Below are 25,962 nucleotides of genomic sequence, written 5' to 3' on the forward strand. Positions count from 1 at the left end.
AAATGCATGATCAAATATTCAATTGGGTATCCCAAGTTCGTTAAATAAAAATGAAACATATTGAGAGACCAATTCAAATTTATCAGCAATTAAATATACTCTCCAGGTTCTAAAGTCATTGAATAGTTGAATAGAAATAATGATATGGATTGAATAATGACATACACTAAAATATAAATATTGTATTATTACAAATTACGATATCATATTTTAGATAGGTAGAGAATTCTAACTTCCAAAACAATTCCTGGTGATAATTTAATGAAAACGTTGCTCCATATTTCAATTGAATGAAGTTATCAGAGAGATCTAAGTATTTACAGTGCCCTTTTCTACATTGAAACATATTTGAACAACTGATTCACAAGCAATTTCTCCAAATAATTCAAAAAATTTCTGCTCGATCGAATGATCTAAACAAACTATGCAAAAAAGAAAACTTGAGATCTTCTTCTTCTTCTTTTTCCTCTTTCATTAAGGTGGTAACCTGTTTTTTTTTTCACGGCGTCTCTGTTGAAGTGGAGACTCAGCTTTCCAATCGTCTTTTCCTTGGTCCTTCTACGTCTTTTATTCCGATTGTTTTTCGATCTCAGGCTATTCTTCTGAGTCTTTTTTCTCCGGCTCTACTGAGATCAAGTGTACTACTTGAAATCAAGTTTATTATGGTGTGCAGACGTTTGGATGGTGGGACTTGGGGATGTAACCCAAACACTGCGATGGATGTACGTCATAATTGTGAGGCGAATAATAACCTATGGGGCAACAGTCTGGCATGCTAGAGCAAGTCAGAACAGCACGAGGAAAGCCCTCGATACAATACAAAAGTAAGCCTGTGTTTGTATCATTGGAGCTATGAGAACGTGCCCAACTAGGGCATTGGAGATCATTACAGATCTCACACCTCTTCATCTATTGATAGAGAGAGTGGCCTATGAGGCCACTCTAAGACTATCTAGGGAAGGTACCGGCAATGAGAGAATTAGAAATAAGAGAGCCTGTTCCTCTCTGACTAATTACATACCATCAGCGAACCTTCCCAGTGACGGTATATAAAGAAAATTAGCATGAAAAACCTTCATTACGATACTGAGTAGAAAAGAAGATTGGGAAAAGAGTCAACAATCCCAGTTCTTAAAAAGAATACCATCAAATTGTATACAGATGGTTCCAAATTCACGACGAGGACTGGCTCTGGATTATTAGGGGCTGGTACCAAATGCTCAATATCGCTAGGCCACTGTCTAAGTGTCTTTCAGGCAGAGATACTTGCAATAGAAAGATGTGTAGAAATTAACCTAGCAAGAAACTATCAGAAATGTGATATAGTGATACATTCTGATAGTTAGGCTACAATCAAAGCACTGAGCTCACATATCATCAATTTTCAGATGGTATTGGAGAGCCGAAGAAAAGTCAATGAAAGAATATATAAGGTCTTTTTAATCTGGGTTCCCGGCTACTTGGGAAATATAGAGAATGAAGAGGTTAATACACTCACCAGAAAAGGAGCACAAACTCCTTTCATCGGCTCAGAACCTTTCTGTGTTAGACAAATGTACCTACAAGAAAGAGTTTCAGGAGAAGGAAGAAACGAAAAGGGAAATACTATGGCGGAATCTTCCTGGTTTGGATCACTCCAAAAAGTTTTGTCAACACTTTGACTATACTAGATCCAAGAAGTATCTGGATCATAGTAAAAATAAGCTACACCTTCTCACTGGAATCCTCACAGGGCATTGTCGCCTTAGAAAACACCTCATGAGGATGGGTCTAGCAGAAAATGATAAATGCAGATTCTGTGGGGAGGAGGAGGAAACTCCGGACCACCTGGTGACGGAATGCCTCGACATCGTTAGCCAACGCAAAACCTGATTTAGACACGAAACTTGTAGAAGTGAGGAATTAGCTTCCTTGAAGCCATCCCAGATATTGGAGTTCATAAGAACTCAGGAACTGGAAGGCGATCTGTAAGTCACGTTATGGAGAGAATAGCTCTTATGGAGGAACATTAGACCATTACGTCGCTGTGAAACGGAACCTCCTTAATCAAATCTCATCTAATCTAAGTATATCAAAAACTGTTCACTTGGTTATCATTATTGTATAAGGGATTTCGAGTTAGATATTGTATATATTCAACTATGTAGTGGCAAAGAGGACAGGGGAAATAAAAATCACGAATACCAGTGATGTTAGATATTGTGTTAACTTTTTTATCCAATCATCTCAAAAGTTCATTATTGAAAATAATAAACCTGAATCCTGTGATTTCAAATATAATTTTCATCTCCCTTTTCAATAAATGAAACAAAACTCGTACCTACATCTCGCAACCGTAGTCGGAAAATAATTGGGTATTTCCTCCTGATTATCCCCCGGGACCAATATATATGGGACCAAATTAATTCTGCCCCGTAACACACCTATTAACAGAGAACCCTGTCCGAACACGCCCTCACAACTCCTCCGGGAACCGCCGAAAGGCCGAAAAATTCGTCCGGCAGGATTCGGAGCTAATAACGGCCTGGAAAAAAAAACATTATTCCTTTAATTCACTCCCGACGCTGACTCGAGTTTCTCCCGCTCCGGGAATTGTCCGAGATAAATAAGTTACCGAAGTTAGTGAGAGTTGGTCAGGGCGAAGGGTCAAGATCTAATATTTCACGTACCCACGATGTACCTCCCATCCCGTGGGAGAGACGCGTCTTTAGGTCGGGAAAGAAGTTTGGGGTTGGCCTGGTTTGCCACAAGATGATGTTTCCGGAGATTTTGACGGTGGGGGTACAGTGGCGGATGATGCAGCGGGGCAAGGTGAATTAGTTCTTATTTTTAATTTTTTTACCTCCTGAATTTACTTATTGAGAGAAAATGGGATAAGCAACTTGGATATGATCTGTAACTAGTCTACTATATTTTTTTTTTGGAAACAATAACAAAAAAGGTCAAACGTATGGCATTTTTGAAAAGACAATCGAATTCCTTCAATATGTCACTATTATGGAGGTAGGGATGTATATGGCAGGGAACACTGATGATTCTGTCAGTCTGTTGATCTCGGTATGAACCACTACAATCTTACGAGAGAGAGCACTCCATAAAAATTTGTTTGAGATCTGTTAAGTTATGATCAAAATCACTGTAGATATTATTACAGCGACTTAGCTTAACAGCAGGTCTTAAAGTGCATCAAGGTTAAGACCTGCTGGACCTGAGCCTTTCTGTGGGATAGGAAAAGACCAATACAAAGCTGCGGTCCAGCTATGGGAGTTGAACAGTAGGACAATCCACTGGACTAACACTCCTAGACTTGCTCAGGCAAAGAAATTCGTGAAGATTTCACCTACCTACGCCAAAAATCTCCTGAAGCTGTCGCGAGCAGAGCTTCGGGTGATGGTGGGACTGCTGACGGGGCACTGTCGGTACAAACATCATTTGTACCGTATGGGAATGTCAGCAGACGAGATTTGCAGGCTCTGTGGATCGGAAGTAGAAACGGCTGAACACTTGATATGCAAGTGTCCAGAGCTGGCTGGCCTAAGAACCATTCACATGGGCAAGCCGGTCCTGGATACCAGAGAGGTAACGGCCAAGGCCCCTAGGGAGGTTGTCAATTTTATTAACGTCGTTGACGACCTCCCTGGGTTTCTATGAATGAGTAGGGTAGTGAACAAAAGATCTGCATGGTCGCAGTTCCTGGAAGGCTTACCGAAGTTCAAATAATAATAATAATAGCTAAACACAGTGGCGACAATTCGTTCAAATTGAGCCTAAAAATGGCGAGCCATATTCTTGTACTTTTACTTTCACTTTTATTTTTATGTTTACTTTTACGTTTACGTTCACTTTCACTTTCTTTTCTACTTTTACTTTTAATTTCAGCAGTTAAGCGTCAGAAAATATAGATATTATTAATTTTGAATTCATATATTTATATCTTAACTTATACTTATTCTTGTAATTTTACTTTCCCTTTCACTTTTACCTTTACTTTCACTTTTACTTTCAACAGGTAAGCATCAGAAAATACTCATACTTATTCTTGTACTTCTACTTTATTTTCCACGTTTACTTTCTTTTTGTCTTACTTCGCTTTTCACTTTCCTTTTCTTTTTAATTTACTTTCTCTTTTACTTTTACTTTCTTCTTCATTTCTACTTTCACGTTATCTCTCATTTTCTGTTTCACTTTTACTTTATTTTTTACTTTCTATTCCACTTACTTTTACTTTAACTTTAGTTTAACTTTGAATTTTACTTATATCTCAACCGCGTATGACGAAAGGACTTTTTGTGTTTATTTTTGAGCCGTACTCACTGTAGATATCTTAATTAAACACAGTGGCGACAATTCTTCCAAATTGAGCCTAAACATGGCGAGCCATATGGTTTTACCATAGAACTTAAGAATACAATTGACTGAACCGAACTGACACTTTGTCAAAACTAAAATTATTGGGCCTAATAGTATTTGATTATATATAGAACAAATTTATCCAACTGAAGAATACTACAGAGGCTTAATCAAATGGGCCTTACATTTTGAGTTATTCCCAAATACAAGGTAAGCGGAGGATGTAAACAAAAAGCCGCCATATTAAGGCTCAGCCAATAAATAAACGACACCACGCGTGTCGCCACTGTGGTCTGTTAATTTTACATGCCACGTCACTTACTTCACCAATTTGTGTTTTCAAATACCCACCTGCTCACAAATACAGTCCATTTCCGAGGGGATAGGTTTAAGGGAGTAAAAAACGGAGTTTTATATTATGTTGAACGCTTTCCCGGCCAAATTGTTAAACAGAGTTGGGCAATTCAGGTCTTCCTAGCCGTGGTCGAAACATCCTAGAAACTGTCACATGTAGAAAAGGTCATTCACATTTGCTAAATGCTTTGATTAATTTTGTTGAACATTTTATTGTGTTTATGTTTTTCTATAACGACACTTCTAGGTCTCTGAGACCTCTCAGAAGTTTTTAGCTTGTTTTAGTTAGGAGAACCGGTTGTGTTCGGTATAGGCTTTGTTATAGTGTTCCTTCGCCACTTCAGTCACATCACTGTTTATTTTTCTTATTTTTATTATTTGGATGAAGGGTGAGGATAAGAGTTAGTATAAAAATATTGTAATCTGAAACAAGACCATATGCCATCGAAATTCTCTGGACGAAAAGAGGTTGAGATTTACGAAACTAGACTGACTATAGAGGCCCAATAGAAAGTTATTCGATCTTCGCAGGATAATAAAGCTAAGGTGGGTCAATTTGATAGCCAACGAATCGTAACGTCGCACTAGCTACAATCCCATCATACGAATACCACAGAACCAAAACTAACCCATCAGCATAATAGACTCGGCACACGTATACCGGACTCGAACCCAACATCCGCGAACCCGTTGAACATTCAAATTCATCCCAGAGATGCAATCAGGGCGTCCCCCACCGTCTACGTATTAATCTCTGCGCCGAAATCTTGCGGATCCAAGACCGCAACTATACCGTTAATCCACGTATCTCGGCCCTAACGATATCATAACCATCAGCATTCCCTCGGCAACTCTCCGAAACATTTATAATTCAGGTGAAACGCGCACGGGCTAGGGCCGTACTCACGGCGCGCTAAGTGGCCGACGTGGCGCGTTGAGAATTCCCGTCACCTGCCTGCCCCGTCGAAGAAAACTCGAGAAGAACGGCTTCGAGAGTTTTGTTGTTCGTGGACGCGCGCCGTCCCGGGAATTGTTATTATCCCTGCACAAGTTGTTAATGCGACGCCGGGGCATGTTTCCGGGTCTCGCTATACCGGTTCGGGGGTTGGCGGGTCGAATTTATCGGGGGTGGTGAAGATAGAAGGAAGTGGGGGAGATGAAGTACCTGGAGAATGTTTGATATCTCTTGAGATGTATTTTTAATAATGGACATTTTCGATGGAATAAAAATGAAAGAAGCTCTTACGTGAAGTCATAAGCTTTTCTGAGCGCTTGCTCATACATTAGCCAATTGCGCCCTTGGAGACCACATAACTAAAATAGGTGTATGTGGACTCTGACTTCACGTTAGTGATATCCTCGATTTTTTCGATATTAAACTTTAACTTTCTATGGTCATGACGAAGCTTCTTCTTCATTTGCCATCTGGGTGGAGGGAGACAATCATCATACATATAGCTATCTTGAGTTTTGAGGCAGTTGCTTTGAATCTTAGAACATTAATAAGAGGAACGAAAATGGTCTTGTAATCAATGCATTTGTTTTGATTCCAACATTCGTCACTCCTTGTCTGACGTGACACTATACAGGGTGTTTCATTGGGAAACGGAAATACTTCACAGGTGCATAGGTGGCACCAAGGCGGTTCTGGATACAAAGACAGTAAGACCCAATAAATGGGGTATCTCCAGAACCGCCTTGGTGCCTCCTATGCACCTATGAAGTATTTCCGTTTCCCAATGAAACGTAACATAACTTGAAAAAGAGTTTACGATGTGATTTATTCGTAAAAATTCTTTCGTGCATCAAAAAGGTCAATGTTTTTCTTTGTTTAATGATTTATCATTTGTTGATTCCAATTGGTACAGGATGGACAAAAATACAACAGTTTTGTGTGTACTCATGAAGTAACGCGTAACATTCTTTATTAGTTAAATTAACAATATTGTCAAAAATACTTTATATCAAGCGGCAATATACAAATAATGACATTTCACAAAAAAACTAGACGACCATTTTTTTTTTTTTTTTAATTGATAAGAAATAATTTTTTTCATATATTCTGTCTGCTAGACCAGAAGTACCAAACATTTTTGAAAACATCTCATTTTTATTAATCTAAAAATGTAACAAACTACAGGGTGTTACATTCAAACCAAATGCCGCTAGACAATAAGTATTTTTGATAATATTGTTAATTTAACTAATAAAGAATGCTACGCGTTACTATATGAGAACACACAAAACTATTGTATTTTCGTCCATCCTGTGTAAAATTGGAATCAACATGTGAAACATTTTTGGAATCAGATCAGCTAGAGTAATCGGAAAATTGTGACAAAATGGGGGTGTTCCATAAAAGAAAATGACGGTGACGTCATTACTCGAAAGTAATTCACCCTGTATATTAGATTATTATTTTAAAATACGGTAAATTAAAATCAAAAATAGACGTGTTTCAGTGAAGTACCCAAGGGGGGGATAAGGGGGATATATCCCCCCAAGGGGAATATCCATTATATGTAACAACCTTATATATGAGAATCTTATTATGAGTAAGCAAATTGCTTTGGAAAACTTCTTCAAAAAAAGGAAAATTTAATTTTTTTTTTCTTTATTATATATTATAATTTTTTCTTGAAAGGCAAAGGAAAAAACCAAGCAGCATTTGGTCGTTTAATGCAGGGTGGTATATGATACAAGCCTACTGTGGAATAGTCTTTATTTGAATGTTCTATATATTTATAGTTCTAAGTAATACTAATCAGGTTAGCATGTTGTCAACATAATTGCAGCAGTAGATGCAATTGTTATGACATCAATTCAATGATTACGATAGTTACAGGTCAGTTGATTATCTACATTTACATGTGAATGGAGAGATGATCAAGCTCCCAAAAGCTCTTGAATTCTGTGAGTATTCAACTCACTCACATTCTGTGAATTTATAATATGAAATAGAAAAACATTTTTAATCAATAAAAATGATCTTATTGGTCACTCTCATCGCTGTCTGAATATTGAACCAGTAAAGATGAAGATGATTTGCTCATAGTGGAAGGTATTATATTATCTTTCGTTACTGCAGTTTGAGTCTCTTCATCATTTTTCAATTTCTCATCCGATTTCTGATTACTGTTCTTGGGTTTAACTAACACTAAGTTGTTCTTAGGTTTAATTTTACTATTTGAAACTTTCGAACTGAATATAAGATCTGAAGTTGCAGTTTTGGCAATTTTTGCAGGATGTTCTTCGATAATATCTTCAATAATTTCTTCTTCAACAATAATTCTCTTTTTTTGACCTTGCTGTCCAAACTTGATAGTCCTAAAATCAATATGTGTCAATATTTCTGAAATATTCAAATTATCTAAAAGGATTAAAATTATTGAAAAAGTATAAAACAGCCATTTTTGAATAGTGCCCTCACTCAATAATTTTATTGCATACACACATACATAGTTCAAAATCTTGTTCAAATCTACTCATCTTGAAGATTTTGACGTTTTTTCCATAAATAATATGATTCCATAATAACTTAAAGACCAATCATGCAACGGGTTCTCAAGCTAGAAGAATCAATAAATTGTAGGTATCGATTTTTGCACCGAATATCATGCAAATAGCAATTATAGTTCCAAGAAATATTCTGTGCTAACAGACTGATTTTTTAACGGTTAACAGTATGGATTGGAACTGAAAGAACTGAATATTCTCATTTCTGTAGTGTCTGTAGTATCAAATAAATCAATCCGTGAATGAATACTCTAATTTAATCAAGCTATAATTGATGTTATCAAGTGAACTTACAATATATCATGCTTTTACCTATGTATATACCTACTTGATATATTCTTCATCCATTTGCTGCATTTTTTCTTCCCTTTCCCTTTCTGTCAATTTACTATCATATTGTGATAACATTGCATTATAATCGATAGCTTCTTGCCTTCTATTCATGTCTTTGATTTCTTCAAGTGATTCTAATAATTCTATTTCATTTTTAGATTGTTTTGTTCTGTTCTCTAATAATTTCATAGGATTATTTGCCTCTTCTTCTTTAGCCTCTTCTTCCTCTCTCAAAGCTTGCTCTTCTGCTAGTTTGAGAGCCATAAAATTTCTGGTCGCACCTGCTTCAATCACATAATCTGTTGATTGAGGATCAGTTTTGAAAGAGATCTCCTGAAGGCATCTTGTGCACTAGAATTTATTCAAATTAGATTTATTTTATTAGTTATTTTACCTAAAGAAGTTCCTGGAATGAAATTTATCAATTGCCGTTATTTTTTTCATTTCCTAAAAGTTTCAGTTCCATTTTTTAGGATTTAAATGAAATTTCAGCTACAATCGAGTCTGATTAACTGTGCACCTGATGCCTTTTACAATTTTTAATAAGTACTTACTTTAATATAAAAGCGATATATCCTTATCCCTAGGTAATTCTCATTTTCCACATCTTCCTTCCGAGCATTGAATTTCTTTCCCTTATAAATATATTCACCGCAAGTTTCACATCGCATATTGAAAGGAGCCATCAAGCGTACAGTATACTGTCTATTTTTAGGTAATTTCATACGAGGTATTTTACTAGGATCAAAATCTGGTGGATAATATTTCTAAAAATAAAAAAATCGATAACACTGTTAATCGTATCAGTATTACTACATATCATACTTACATTTAAAACTTTTCTCTCGGACATTGTGACTTAGTAAAGTGAAATTTGATTGGAGTTGAATATAATGTTTAATTTGACTTCTTTTTCTGCTTCCTACTCTGAAAACATAAAAACCCCTGATTAGTCTAGTCTGTATGTGCTCAGATTGGATACTTCGCATCAAATTATGTGAAAAAATTTACTCTTAATACTGTGGCAAAAGAAAAAATATAATTCCTTGAACTACAGCATTCCAGAAAATGGTAAACAAATCATATATTACATGAATATAACTATATTATATACTATATATTTTTTACAATATTTTCTTATCAGAGTACAATAATTTGAATCTTACTTAATTTATCAACATTATCAACCGGAATTTGATCAATCCCTTCACATACACACACAGAACTGACAGAAAATAGTGAAGTTGCGATTGTTGGATTGTTGTGAAGTGAACACTGCTTGACGTTCAGAATTAACCTAAAACCTTCGATGTACGTCATAATATCATACATGTACGCATGTACCATAAAATAAACATAAGGCGCATTTTTTAAGCGCTAGTCTGGGGCTCATTTCATCAATATCTATATTTTTTTTTTATTTTGAGCCGGAATTTGGTTGAAGCTTTAAGTTTCAACTCACTGATTACGAATCCATCCTCAAATCCTATTCTCTCCATCCATAACAAGAAAACTAACGAAAGAAAAACCACGGAAACTGAATTTGCAAAGAAGGTTCGATCTCAAATACAGCAATTGAGTTCGTTTAAAGGCAAAATACAAGTGGGGTTCCGTAAATATGGCCGTTCCAACTTTTTTTTTGATAATTTAAAAAGTACGCAGATTCGATTGGAATGAAATATTTATATGTGAAATTTCATCATGCTTCATAAAAGTTTCATATTGATTGCGTTACCAGTAATGAAAAAAATTACCCAATATTTCCGTCACCACTAAACCGACGGACTTGAGATTTTGGTCGTTCTTACGAAATAACAATTTTAAGGTCCGGAGAAAATTCCAAGCTGATCACATAATTCTGATTATGTGATCACACAGAAAATTCAAGAAGAATGTTGGAAATTAAATATCCAATATTTCCGTGGTTACAGATTCGATCAGGTTAAGATTTTGCGTGTATACAGGGTGTCCCGGGAAGAATGCGACAAACGAATACCATCATGAATTGAGGTTATCATGAAGGACTCGTATCAAGAGGTTTCAATCGCCTGAGTGCCTTCGTTTGGGATATACAGGGTGATGATCATCTTTTTGGTGAAATTTCACTGTTGAATAACTCTTTAACTAATCGACCGAATTATTTCAAATTTTGAAGTATTGTCACCCTTTACTATCACCTTTCTGCAATATTAATGAATTCGAGTAAATCAGATCCGGACTAGGAAAATTTCAGACTTTTCCTATTTTCGTGAATATTGGATCACCCTTTACTATCGCCTTTCTGCAATATTACTGAATTCGAGTAAATCAGATCCGGACTAGGAAAATTTCAGACTTTTCCTATTTTCGTGAATATTGGATATCACAACATGAGCACTATTAAACCAAACGGAACAACAGTATTCAGCAGCACAAAAAACCAAGGCCAAGGCTGCTGTACGAAGAGTGTTGGCATCAGCACCCCATGAAGATCCTGCTAATTTTTGGAGGATATTATTCCTCGACTTCAATTTCAAACGCAAATTTTCTAAGTGAACCTTGAAATTCAAAGAAGAATCAAGTTTAACTCCAAGATATTTGTATATCCCAAACGAAGGCAGTCCGGCGATTGAAACCTCTTGCTACGGGTCTTACATGATAACCTTAATTCATGGTATTCGTTTGTCGCATTCTTTCTGGGACACCCTGTATAATTAATTATTTTTTCATATCGAAAAAAAATTAATAAGTATTTCAGCAATATCAGATCCAACTGAGTTGAAACTTTGCGTGTTTGTAACGATCGTTCATTTAACATCGTGATCAAGAGTGCTGTGTTAATGTTGATTTTCTGTGATTATAAGTAGCGCTTAGCTTGTACCATATTTGAACCCAGATTTGAAGTATGTAAACAAATGTTAATGATATGGTACAAGCTGAGCGCTACTTGTAATCACAGAAAATCAGATTATTGAAAAAAGAATGAGGAAAACATTCACGTAAATTCAATAGATTTGAGCGCTCGTCATCCATGCGCCTTTGGAGAGCACAGAACTGTATAGAAGTACCAGTATATGTTGCCTCCAAAGGGCACACGATAGCTACGGATTTCGAATGCCGCGATGAAGTTCATTAACGGCAAATTCGTCTTGGGGTTCCGTAAGTTTATAATTTGGATGTAAAAAAACAATTTTAAAATTAGAACCATGGAAAATTCAGGAAGAATATCGAAAAAATTACCCAATATTACAACAAAACCGTCCAAGTTGAGATCGTGGCTTACATATTCTTCAAAAGTTTTATCATTAACTTTTTCAAGAGTGAGTTGGCATACCAGTATTTCTAGAAATAATAGCCACATAACACCAACCTTCCGATTTTGAAACTTTACATAACCTCCTCGTTCAATCACAGAGCCTAACAATGACCAAAGAAACAAACCGTTCGTTTCCGCAACCTTCTCTCTACAAAAGGTTATCTAGCATCATAATTTCAACGTTTCATGGATCCCTCCGCGAACACAGAGCTATATACCAACATAAATTGCGTTCGTTCGGCACAGATTGCGAACGCAGATATAGCGTCCCTTTGTGGAATTGATAATGATAGAGCTCCATCCCTAGGGTTTCTATTCTACATATTGGGCTGTTGGACATCCAATCTATACTCGTTACGGGTTTATTTGTCCATGTTCGTTACGCCGGGAATAATAATTAACGATGCCTCGTTGTTTATGACCTCCAAATGAACGGAAACGGGATCATTGCACGTCGAATCGAATGGAGAGAGGTTAGTGGAAGTGTGTTTTTTTGGTTAATATTCTGCAAACAAGAACCCCAATCTCGACGTTGAGGGCCGGTCAAAAAGAGAGCCGAAAACATCAGAGCTTTAGCGTAAATTAACCGAAACGCTCAACCTCTCTTGGGGACCCGGCTAGACTTTTTCAGCATGGGAGGATTATCGTTTATTTAATTCATGCTCGTGCAAAAATTATAACTACAGTCCATTCAGGAATTATTGACATCGAAGTAGGCCATGAACGTCTAGTCGCGGCTTTATTTCTGGTTACAAAAATATCACTAAAAATTGCTATGGTTCATCATAGAAATAACTAGTTTAAATTATTTTCATCATTTTCGTATCTGAAAGATCCTGAATTTTCGAAATTATGATTATTACGAAGGGACGCATACAGTCATGATTTCATAAATTGAAATTCAGATTATATAACGTAAAAATATGGTGAAATGCTATCTCATTTCAAGGAAATCCAATGAAGAGATATCTATTCATTTAAGGGTCGCCCATGAAAGATCCCATTGAAGATCATTAAAATATGCATATTCCTTTTCACCAAAGGCTCTTCAAAAATTGTTGCATTACTGATGGACACTGGAAACCAACCTGCTTGCAAAATTCTTATCAAATAACTGTTATGGATAATTTTAACTGTGGTGTCTAAACTGGTGAAGAAAACAGAAAAAACTGGTTGATAAATTTAAATAGTGTAGCTTTGTGAATGGAAGAGCCATATCATAATAAGACAGAAATAAAATTCAAAGAATCCACACAACTTATTATATTTTCTGTTTATCAATAAGAATTTTCCTCTTATTAACTGTTTTGAACTTGTAACCAATTAAGTTTATGTAATGTTGTCTTTGATTAAAATCCAGATGCTTTTTGGTCAAATTTCATCGAGGCTGATATATTGGTTGCTTTTGGCTCGGCTTTTGGTAACAATCAAATTATTCAATGATTCTTTGAAGGTGAAATCGTATTGTACAGGTTTTCTTCCACTAATAATCCAGGTTGTAATGACTTGCCTTCTTCTTTTTTCAAACAGTACTGTGAGAAATACTCAAATTAACTAATCAATGTGTGTTTGAAATTGATACAACTTTTAAGTTCCAAAATTTCTTCGATCAAAACAAACACAAACAAACTGAAATCTAACCTCCTGTCAATGACATTTCCAATGCCAACCCGAAATCTGTAATTCAAAATGTTACTGAAGGAGCCAGTACCAACTTAATTTCGATTTTCCAAAGCCACCCGGGATGTCAATAATTCCTGAATGGACTGTAGATAAAATATCAGTGCAATATTTAGAATTTATGGAGGTTACACCGAACCTATAAAGATTAAAGTGGCGACTTTTGAAGGGACCAGCCTTCTGGGATTTTAATGGTATTGGTCCCTTTTCACTTGATTTCCGCATCTTTTCTTATGGCGCTCAAGTCGTCTTTCTGTCAATGTCGTGTTTTGAGGTTAAATCAAGAATCGACTGATTTTGACAGAACAAATGAAAATTTTGAAATGATGCCGTTGATTGGTCAATTCTTTGCATAGCGCCACTTTAAGGAAGAAGAGGAAAAAGCGACCCATGCCTAGCCGAGTCGCCAGAATTATCTTAAACAAAAAAATCAGTGAACAAACCAGTATTTTATACATCTTATTTGTTGCCTATGGTTTGACAGTTGAGAATGTCAAACTGTGTTGACATTTCTGTTCAGTAAGATTTGGTAATTCATCATTAATCGTTTAAAGTCAGAACAACGCTTTCAAATTGTGGTTTTTTACTTTGAAATAAATAAATAAAGATGTCTTAAACACTGGTGTACCCATTTATTCTTGGAAAATCTTTATTTGAATCTCTAAAGTTAGAATATTCAGGGCTCCTGTTCAGGTATCTACATAAATTAGGAGTAACCTGAACAGATCATTTTCGTACATACCGTAATGTTCAAGTTTTAAGCTAGAAATGGTCTCAAACGATAAGGTTCTGCTTACTGATACCAAAGTCATGGTCAAATTTAAGAAGGTCCGACCTGATAGCATCATCAGAACAGAGATGCAGAGAATCCCTGGTGTGTGTACTGTGTAACTTTCACAATAAATTACAATTCAGTTCCTATCAAATTTTTAATGAAATGAATTGAATATAATGACAGAGTAAAGAAGATTGTTACGAGCATAGAATATAAAATATTATCGTTCTATACTCAAAGGTCACGAGAGCCGAGAATCGAGAGAAATGTCAAATATAAATGAGGTATGCGCCATCTGAAAAAGACGCGATCCCTCGAAATCAAGTTGGTATAAATCAGAAAGATCTCTGAAAATTTTACAGATATAAGTAAACATACCAGGTTTTCTATGCATCTTAATTAGCACCATAGGAAATTCAAGAAGAATACCGAAACTAATAGCAAATAATTAGGTGCGCAATTGGCGCATGAATGACGAGCGTTCATATGTTCCTGAGTTTCTCATTTTCATTTAATTTATGTTCTTTCTTGGCAGGAATTATAAAAAACTCTGCAGACAACAACCATGGATTTTTTTACATCAATGATCAAGCTAAAATACACAATTTGATTTTCTACATGATGTCGCTTACACTTTATGTAGTTGAAATAATTTCCTCAGTTCTGTGAACAGTAGAAACTAGATAGCTCCCAAAGCGGAAGTAAAGGGACTGTGTCCCGTGAATTCAGTCACCATACACCAAGACCTAAGGATATCGCACAACAATAGTATCACATTCGAGATGAAATATTGCATCCTCGATATCCGTCGCACTAGTTCATCAATCTCGAACGAAACCAACCTTCCTCACGCTAAGTCATGTCTACCCCTTGAACTGGAACGCAGACCGTAAGTAACGTCAGGCATCAATAACCTAGTAGCTCCACGGTTTGTTTGTTCTTGCATTACCATCGGACTGTTATGACTCAGCCGCCGCTCTATGGTTGCGCGACAATGTAAACATCGATGAGGAACACGGAACATTACATTCAGCGTTCCGGAAGCGGCTCGATGGCCGTGTCCCGTTACGACCAGCCAGTAACATTACACCGAAATTATCGCCTTTGTAGTCGCACAATACAATACATAAACTGCATTTGTTCCAGATGTATTAACATCCATGCGGGATCCTTTGTCACGCCATTATGGCCGTAATAAAATAATACTGCTGAGTTATGTCTGGCTTCGATGACGCGATATTGAATCTTCACTGCAGTAGTGTCGTCTTGTAGAGGTTATGAGAAAGTATTGCGGCAACAAGTCGTTAGGATCTTTGTTATCGTATATGGTCGGCGTTACTGCTGTGATATGCTCTGACGGTTTCGAGTTGTATTTTTTTATTGGATGAGGAGAATTGTCGATATACGATGTCTTATTGGATCTTAAAATTGGGGACAAACTTGCAATTCGAACAAATCGAAGATATAGGTATATATACTAACGACCCCATCGGCACGAAATTTCACACAAAGCTGGAGATTTGTTATTCTACATATAGGTACATGCGAAAACCCAATTCGGTTAGATCTATTATTGTCACTGAAATACTCCCTTTTTTTCTCTATTTCGAACCCTGTACCTTCTTCTACAGTGACTTTGTTTACAGAATAAGGTATAGTGACTTGATTAAACAAAGTCACTATACCTTATTCTGTTTGTGCCTGCCATCTGTGGATGTTAACAATCATGCTGGAGTAGGTACATGACTTTATTAACAACTATCCTAAAGACCTGTTTGATCATCATTCCTGCATCTTCGATATTGCAATTGAATTTTCTATAGTTCTGGAAATGGAAGTGTCAAAAATGAACTGAAATTTAACACAGAAATGATTTAATCGAAGAAATCACCATGATAAAAGTTTCATGAAACCCTCCATTAATATTGGAAACTAGTACACCAAATAATCAATTCGACTTATATAGGATGTTCCTAAATCTTAGGTAAAAACCAAAATGAGTTTCCTCGGTTCATTTTAAGACAAAAAAGGCCTCCATACTCGTAAACGATTTGTTTTCGAGATACAGGGAGTTAAAGTTTGATTGTTCAAGTTTTTTTTCTCATAGTACCTTTCCAATTTGGCATAGATATTCAAATTTGAAGTTTTAATCATATGATATGCTAATTTCGAATGCAAATCGACAGGATGATATTTTTTGTAACTGTGCCCGCTTCTTTTCTCTTAACCTTTTTTTGGTAGTTTAGAAACATTCAAAAAGAAAATTTGGTCCAGCACTACACTTTTTGGTTTCCTGTAATTTTGTCGTATCTGCTACTGATTTCGAGAAAGAAATTCTAACAATTCTCTAGTAATCCTCAGGAAAATCCAAATTATTATAAAGATCCGGTTAATAAGCTTGTACGTCTTTACATAATCTTTAGCGAAGATTAATGAAGATTTGATAAACTGGTATAATCATCACAAAAAACTACGACTACAAGAAGCACTGTGTACCTCGGAAACAAAGCGTTTGCGGCCAATCTTTATTGGATTTTTCTTCTTAAGATTATCTAACCGGTAGGCTTATGCAGCAGATAGAACAATATTCAACATTGAAAAGACATCATCAAAAGAGCACACACACACTTATATGAATTATCAAACAGAGGGCTAAAAAGGGAAACATAACAATATTTGATGAAATAATCATCTACTGAATTTTCCGATTTCTATAGTAATTAACGCATTCGCCATTTTGTAACTATACATCATTGACATTTTCCAATCTCTGAATTGTAGATTGTAAACCTCAAAATATGATGGTTATGGCCAACATGCCTCATACAAATATTGCTATTTGAAAACACCAGGTTCTTAAAGTTTAAATATGAATTTTGATTTTCGCAATTATTTTTCGTTTTTCAGCATGGTGATTGCCATTTTAGACTCTAATTAAGTATTGCAATTTTTTTCGGCGGAACTGAGTAAAATAATAAAAAAGTGATTTTTTCTATTCTAACTCTTGTTCAATTCATGTAACTCGAAAGAGTATCGAGTAATGCTTCTAAAATTTTCAATTGAATTCAATTTTACAAATAAAATAATATAAATAAGAAAATTGGCAATTCCTACGCCCAAAAACGTAAAATTTTCCAATACAAAATGTGAAAATATCATAACGTAAACCAAAATTCATATTCAAACTTTTAAAAATCACTTTTTCATTATTTTACTCAGTTCCACAGAAAAAAGTGCAATACTAAATAAGAGTTTAAAATGACAATCGCCATGCTGAAAAACGAAAAATAATTGCGAAAATCAAAATTTATATTTAAACTTTAAGCACCTGGTGTTTTCTACTAGCAATATTTGTATGAGGTATGTTGGGCATATTTTGAGGTCTACAAACTACAATTCAGTTCAGAGATTGGAAAATTTCAATGATGTATAGTTACAAAATGGCGAATGCGATGATTACTATCGAGATCGGAAGGTGCAGTAGATGATTATTTCATCAAATATTTTTCTGTTTCCCTTTTTAGCCCTCTGTTTGATAATTCACGTTTTTTCTCGAAATCCAGCGATATTTGTGAAAGATGTGTTGGGTAGAATCATCATATTCCGAGGTCTAGAATCTACAGAATTCACGGATTGGGCAACCCTGTATAAGTTTCTCGAGTGCGTTATCTATTTCCTTCCACATCCTCGCAAATCATAGGCAACGAAGGATAATGCAATATCGTCAGAAATTCCTTTCAAGTCCCGTCCATCCTCCCCAAAGAATTCTTTGGGCATCTTCGAAACGATAAATAAGCTGGCTAACCGAATCTGAGGCTTATAACACACGGTCTTATATTGTACTCGAACTAATAGAGCGTGAGCCAGATAAAAGTTTTCCCGGACCGAATGGAGGCGGCTCCTTTGTTGGTTACTAGTGGAAATCGCGAAAAATAACATGGCATCTCGAATATTGAAACATTTCGACTGTGAAGGGCTTTCTGCTATAATTTATTCAGGAGAAACAGATTCTGAGGAATGCCGTTGTGGAAAAACATCCTGAGATTCGTACACATCTGCAGAACGGGAGGAAATGTGATTGAACGTTTATGAAATATCTCAACTTGAAGTTTGTGCATTTCTTTATCGAACATCATTTTTCTCCGGTTTTAGTTGAACAAATGAAGGGCTTATATTTCCATACTGGGTGATAACAAGAAGTAGTTTCTAGAGCGTGAGGCTTCATGGTTTTCAACTTCACATAACCACAATAAAATTGGATAAATTTATTTTGGGAAGATACAGATACAGTGTAACATGAGTGGTTAGCTATAGCCTAATGGTGAACGCAGGTCATCCAGACCTTTCAGAAAAGTAGCTTGTTGTGTATACTTCAGACTGTTAGTTTCGGAGATACAGGATGTTTCATGAAAATGGGTCTAATTTCTGATATTCATAACTTGGAAATCAGCAATTCGATTTTATTTGAAGTTTTATGGGTTTTTCACTTCATACAATCCGTAAAAACGGTGTATGTAATTTAAATATTTCTAGGGAAGTACTCAGATTTTATTACATACTTGAACTTGACTTGATATCAAGCTACTTGATATTTCTTGAGCTTGATATGCACAAGTCACACCTCATTTATTTCTGCAAGCTCGTGCGCGCTTAGACAAAATAAGGGGGTTCCCCGAGCTCCGAGATGACTGAAGCGATCGCCAGCAGTGGCGTAACTAGAGTTGACTTAGGGATCAATGAATAATAATGACCTAAATCTGACATTTCTTGAATTGTTATTAATTGTTCATTGAGATTGTTGAGGAATCCATAAACTAATTATATGATCAGTTACGATTAATTGATTGCAATTCATAAAATGAAAAATTTTGTTATCGAAATATCGAATTTTAGTTTTTATGTTTTCCGCAAGTCGCAGACTACCCCACACAGTTAGAAATTGCAGGTTTTTCCTCATTTAAAGTTCTCTTAAAGTATTCATTTTAGGAATAGGGTTTGCTTGGGTAACTCCCCTCTTTTTATACGTAGAATTGACTGAAATAATAAAAAATATATGTTTTACTTGAGTTCTAATGAATTTGAGTTGCCCAAGTTCATGATCTTCAGATAAACACCCTGTACATTTTTGGTCCAAACCATAAACAGTCTTATAATATATAATAATAGTATTTAAAGAATCGAAAATGAAAAAGGTTTTTTCGACAAAACTTTGTCTGCAGAAATATTTTGAAGAAATATATTGTCCTCGTCCTTGTCGCCACCATTTTTTTCATGAGAATTCCATTAACTCATGAGCCGTTGTATTTTTATCTAAGGTATGGCATATTACTGAAATTGTCATAAAAAAAACTATATTATGATGCAATAATATACCATTGTGCCATTTGAAATGAGAAAATACTAGTCATATCTTCCGATATGACCGTAAATTGTTGAAATCTGGAAATATTTTAGTTAGAAAGATCATTATCTTAAACCCCAACATGCTAATTTCCAGCACAAAATTATGATTAGTTTTCCATAAACGTCTAATAGGCCATCACGGTGAATCACCCTGTATCCATGTAATTCCAAAAAAACCTAAGGAATCTGTTAGCCCTATATGCAGATGATACAGAAACAGCCGTCAGACATCGATGATCAGACATAATATACAGAAGACTTCAAGAAGCACTAGAAGATATAGACGAATGGTTCATAAAATAGAAGATTCATATAAACGGCAAAAAGAGCCAGGTTGTTCTCCAACAGGGATCAAATAAAATCAAAGAATAGATGGAGATGAAATAAAATGGGAAAATGAGTTAGATAGTTATCTAGATGCTAGAAGTAACACTAGATAAGAGACTTACATGGATAACATACACAATGAATTTTAAATCCAGCAATGAGCAGAGTTTACCTACTTATAAGTAGAAAAAGCTAAATGAACCAAAATACGAAACTGAGAATCATGAAGTCAATCGTAAGACCTCATCTAATATGAGGATCGACAGCATTAGACTATGCAATCAAAAGCCATATCAAGAAGAAAGTAGTGACAGAAAATGAACTGAAACGTTGAGAAGATTTGTAAAAGCTAATCGACTGTTGCTACTCGATTAACGATGTGATTAGTATGCCAACATATCATGAAAAGCCCACACAGAGAACTACGCAGAAACAGAAATTGAGTTAAAGTATATTTCAAATATCAAAAAGAAGAGGTTCTCCTATAAAAGACATAGGTATACAAAGAAACGTGAAAGAGTTACAAACAGAAAAAAGTCAAAAGGTTAATTGGCAAATAGATGCCCGAACCTTAAAAACAGCAGGTTAGTTTTTAGTTAGTCAGTCCTCAAACACGTCTCACGCTGTTAGACCCTTCGTAAGGGTAGTTCGTCCATGAGGATTTTCCTTGCTTAACAAAAAAAAAACAAGCTTCTAATCTTCTGAAGAATTACTTGAAACTTGGAAAAACCTTGCATATCTGATCATTCCGAGCTTATGAAGTGAATGTGAAAATACGAATTTGTGAGAAATAGAAACTTCAGCAGCTATTTCTCTCATTCTTGAATGGAGATTCATTTGTCACCACGTTTCCTTCATTTTAATGAAGCTATGTTCGTTTGATGGTGACTGAGCTAATCATTTAAAAAAATGTGAAATTTTTCGAATTCAAATTGCACAAATCATACTAGTAAAGCTCTCATTTATGGAATATCTCTATAGATACGTCCAAAAACGTTTTCACAACAATGTTATCATCTTCAGTAATAAAAAGTGACTGAAGTAATTTTTGTTTTGTTTCTTAACTTCATTAAGTATGTGGATGACGGTAAAATTACTTTACTTTAATAATGTCTTGTAATTTCAGTTATATATATTTCAGTCTGGAAGAAGTGAATTTATGGTATACAGAATACATCATTAGCATAGCATGTTGTGGCCTAGTGGAATAAATTCCATGAAGAGAATAAAAAACATGATTTTCCGATTTTCCTTCGTTGACACACCGATGAAGCACTATGGTGCCGATTACATCAAGTGCTGTAAGCGATCAGTGGAAATGCCTGCAATTATTCATGTTTGACTGGAAAATCAATTGATTGTTCCCATAAAAAAAAACAGTCGATTGAATACATGGAGAATGATGATGTGGGTAAACAGTTTCATGAGAATTATTCCACTTGATATCGCACGATGTTTTTCGAATCGACGTTTTCCAACTGTCGGTAGTAATTTTTCAGGGTTGAATTTCCAACATACGTACACTTAGGTACATTAAGTAATGAATCGCTATGAGTTCGTTGAAACTTGCTGTTTCAACAGAATCGAACAAATTACGTGATTAAAGAATGTCATTAACCTGATCGAATATTACCTTTAACTTTAAAGTGATGCTTATAATTGCTGTTTATCCAATGAACTATAAAAATCTTTCGAAAATAATATAATCTACAAGGTGAGTCAATAGTGCTCGATCGGTCGATAACTCTTGTTAACTTTGGGCTAAGAGAATTATTCAAATTCGGACGCAATCGACAGCGCATAAAATAAATAATGTTTGATTCAACAGGCTGGTCCGAAAGTGGTGAAACACAATACCACCATGTTTTTAAATGAGAACTTTTTGATGTAAGCCACTTTTTACGAAAAATTTCATGGTTATATTAGTTTAAACTAAAGATTATATCTTGAAAACTTGAATATCTTTGAAAACATTCATTTGGACATGATGAAATGGAGACCAGTTGAAAAAACAGGACCAGTCTGTAGACTTAAGAATAATTTAAGCCTATGCGCTGAGTACTGTCGATTCCGTCAAAATTTGTATCATTCTCCTAAACCAAAATTTCCATGAGTTATCGACTGATCGAGAACTATAGGTATATGCATAGTAATAAAAAAGTTATATTTCCAGTATCATCAGCAAAATATAAATCATAATTTGTTGCATTCAATATTGTAAAAGGTGTTAATGAAATGGGGTTTGGAAGACGTTAATATGGGCGATCACAGTTCTTTAATTATTTTTGTGTTGCTGCAATAATTTCATTATAAATTTTTATGAACTGAAGAGTAATTTATTGTCTCAAATCATTATATTCATTTTTAAATGCCGATAGAGAGATAGCGGGAATTCAAACAATTCTGATGAGCCCCACCTTACAGAACTCTGGTAAGTTCTGAAACAAAATCGAATCAGTGGATACACCAGGGATTTTAGGCATGAGCTGCTGAACACAGATGACTTGAGACATATCGAAAAACAAACACAATGTTGTCAAATAAAAGTTTAATAATTTCTGTTGGAGAACCGTTCATAAATTTCAGTGCAGAATTAAAAGAACGATCGCAGTAATCGACAAAACTTTTCTATGTTCCATCGATGACGTGTTGCGTTCGCAACCCCGTCAATCCCGCCCACAGAAGCAACAAAACTCGATCATTCACGTCCCAAAACAATAACAAGAAAAACCGTGTCCGTGAGAGCGAATGATCGATTTTCCGGACGGAGTTTCCGCCAGAATTCAACGTATTACCCGCGTTTTCCCTCGACAATAACTCAATCAGACCGCCTCAATAATTAATATCGCATGATCGATGGACCAACAACATCCTGTGACAGTTTCGATTTCGGCCGCCCCAGTGACGATCGACACTTTCGTTTGACGCTTTTCGAACGGACTCGTCCATAGAAAAAAGAAGAAGAAAAACGACCTGATTGCCGTTAAGGGATGGCAGAATCATAACGGCGTTTGCGCGTTCGAATGTATTTCGGAAAGTGAGTGATGACCAAAGAGTGTCATGAGGATTGGGCCAGTTTGTCGATGAGGGCTGTTGCAGAATAATTTCTTATGGAGCTGGAACAGATGTCAGTGTATCATCTATGATAAATCGGTAGCACAAGAATGGAGTTTTTTTTGTGCGGTCGATCCCTGGACAAATCGCTCTGTCATTTGGTAACGAAGCCGGGAAGTGGGTCTCAAATGATAACGAATACATGGTAAAATTCAATTTGTCGATTCGTCTATTTAGCCGGCAGTAAACAAGTGACTCTCGAACGGAAAACCTATAAACTTGAAATTTTCATAGTAGGTTTAGATCTCGGATTTCGTGGGTTAGGTTCATTAATTGGCAAAATCTTACAAGGTGTTCCGTAAATTTGGCCGTTTAGGAATTTAGTTTTCCTTATATTTAATTTCAAAACGAGGTTTTCGATGGAAATAAAATTTAGATGTAGAATAACAGTTTGAAGCTCCATGCGAAATTTTATTTTGACCGCATCGGCAGAAAAGTCAGAAGAATGTCACAAATCAGTTCACCAGTATATCCTTTACCATTTGTATATACAGGCTGTTTCGTCATTGACGCGACGCTCTATGAGAGCTGAAATTTTCGAATTTTTTTCCGACACAGTTTCATTACGCTCTATTAGAGTTTTCAAATTGTTTGGGAATACACAGGGTGTACCAAAAACGTGTAATTTAACAAACATATGTTTACTTATGGAACACCCTGTTTTCATTGAATTTTAAGATTGCAAAGGTTAAATTTAATTAAAGAGAAAAGTGCCAAGTGGACGATGTGGTTAGATGGATAAGGAAGAGGTGGAGAGAGTGAAACCAGCATGTGAACAGAATGGCAAAGATCACCAGGGACAACAAACCCCTCGGAAGAAGACCCATCGGACGTCCACCAAAGCGATGGCGTGATAGCTGGCAATCCATGTCATAGGACCTTATTAGGCCTTATTATGACCAGTGTCTGGTCGACCCAGAGTAACATCTGCAAGAGGAGACCATTATATCGCAAATATTACGCGAAGGAATGGAACGGTATCTGTAACAGCCCTTCGAAGTCATTTTTTTTTTTGAGAAGCTAAAGACGGGTAGTCTCAACCAGTACCATAAGGAGACGGTTGCAATCTTCAAATTTGAGGACAAGAAGACCTTTAAGAGTAGGTACCTTGGCTATCACCTCGACATAAAGCTACAGGTCGGCAATGGGCAGAACACCACCAAGACTGGCTTTTACCACAATAGCGCAACGTACTTTTTTCGGACGAGTCATGATTCGGTTTACAAAGTGATAGTCGACGAGAAAAGGTTTGGAGAGGTCCAGGCAGACAAGAGCGACTCAATTTCGCACGGAAAGTTATGCCCTTTCATGTCGGATCAATAATATGCTAGGGGGTATGATGTTCGGTCACCGTACTCCTCAAATTATTGTTGATCGTACAATGACTGGTGCTATCTATATAGAAAACATCATTGAACCAATCATTCTTCTTCTGCGCGAATTTAAGGATAATTTCATTTATCAGGATGATAACGCCCCACCACACCCGCACACGAAAGGTTCAAAACATTATTCAAGAGAACAATATCCATAGAATGAACTGGCCAGCAAACTCACCAGACATGGATCCAATTGAGCACGTATGGGATTACTTAGGGAGAGCAATATACAATCGCCAAAACCCACCTTCAAGTTTTCAGGAATTGAGTTTATCCCTTCAGAAAGAATGGAACGAGATGCCTGAGAATTTCATTAATTACTTGATTCGTGGGATTCTTAGGCGTAATGATCAGTTGATTGAAAGAAGAGGACCATTGAATGTGGATTCGGTTATTTAATAACTATAATTAATCAAAAATAAATAAACAATAAATTTAGATTTTTTGTCATTTCTCCTATTTTGCCTAATCTTGCATTAGGCAAGAAATAAGAAACAAATATTTTCTATCAAATACATATACTGAAGTTGAAATAGAGGAAAATAGTTATCTAATTTCCAGAACATAGATTGTTTATTTCTTGAGAAACCTAGGGGGGCAAGACTTTTGACGATGTGCGTAATTATATAACCCATAAAGAGTCATATTCTGCATATCCTGAGAAACACCCCTGCCGAAGTCTTTAAATTTCATATTCATAATGAATAAGAGTTGAATATTGTAAATACATCCCAAAAACACAATCCCATATCTGAGTACCGATTCAAAGTTGACGTGGTACAATATTTTTAATGTTTTCCCAACCATATGGCTGGATAACACTCTAATTCCATATCCTATACTATCAGTCTCAGCCCAATCTTTTCCACAAGATTTTTCCAATATGAAAATTCATCAATGTGTATATCAAGAAACCTTGTTTCATGAACACTTTTCAATTCATTATAATTCTGTTGGAATGATTCTGGAATTCTTTTTTCTAAATAGTTGTTCAAAAATTCATTTATATTTTTTGGCACCTTTTCCCTTCAAATTCAAAAACCAATAACCAACTAGAAGTAACTATCACTATTATACCTCTAGCAACTCATCTGCATAAAGAATGCGTTCAATGGCGCTAAAAGCATAACGCAGGTTATGAAAAACATACCAGCCGAACACTAATATCACAAAACGGCTTTTAGTACGTTCCATCCGAGTGGTATTATTGGCGATTTGAACGCGTAACAAGTCTATAGGTCCATATTTGCTAGCCTCCGATACATAATTACCGTATTGGGTTGATATTAACGGCACATGGATAAATTATGTATCTTCGTGTCATTAACCATATACATCCCGACATAATGGGGTAGAACGTTGATGAATATCGCCAGCGTTGGATATAATGAAACAAAAACCATCAGATACGGTCGTTCAAGTAATGAACGCATAGA

At 35.8% G+C, this 25,962-nt stretch overlaps 2 protein-coding genes across 2 annotated transcripts in view; one reads left to right on the plus strand and one right to left on the minus strand.

Moving 5' to 3' along the window:
- The window catches only part of LOC123672596 (hemicentin-1), a 454,027-nt gene that overhangs the window by 403,509 nt on the left and 24,556 nt on the right, over positions 1–25,962 (plus strand). The window lies entirely within an intron of this gene.
- On the minus strand, positions 7,367–9,861 carry LOC123672603 (splicing factor YJU2-like). Its single transcript, XM_045606771.1, has 5 exons — positions 9,720–9,861; positions 9,383–9,480; positions 9,108–9,320; positions 8,549–8,904; positions 7,367–8,031 (listed from the first exon to the last, which is right to left on the minus strand). The coding sequence occupies exons 2-5, from the start codon at positions 9,404–9,406 to the stop codon at positions 7,695–7,697; spliced, it is 930 nt and encodes a 309-aa protein (XP_045462727.1). The 5' UTR covers positions 9,407–9,480; positions 9,720–9,861; the 3' UTR covers positions 7,367–7,694.

Source organism: Harmonia axyridis, chromosome 2, assembly GCF_914767665.1.
Source record: "Harmonia axyridis chromosome 2, icHarAxyr1.1, whole genome shotgun sequence".
Classification (NCBI taxonomy): Eukaryota; Metazoa; Arthropoda; class Insecta; order Coleoptera; family Coccinellidae; genus Harmonia; species Harmonia axyridis.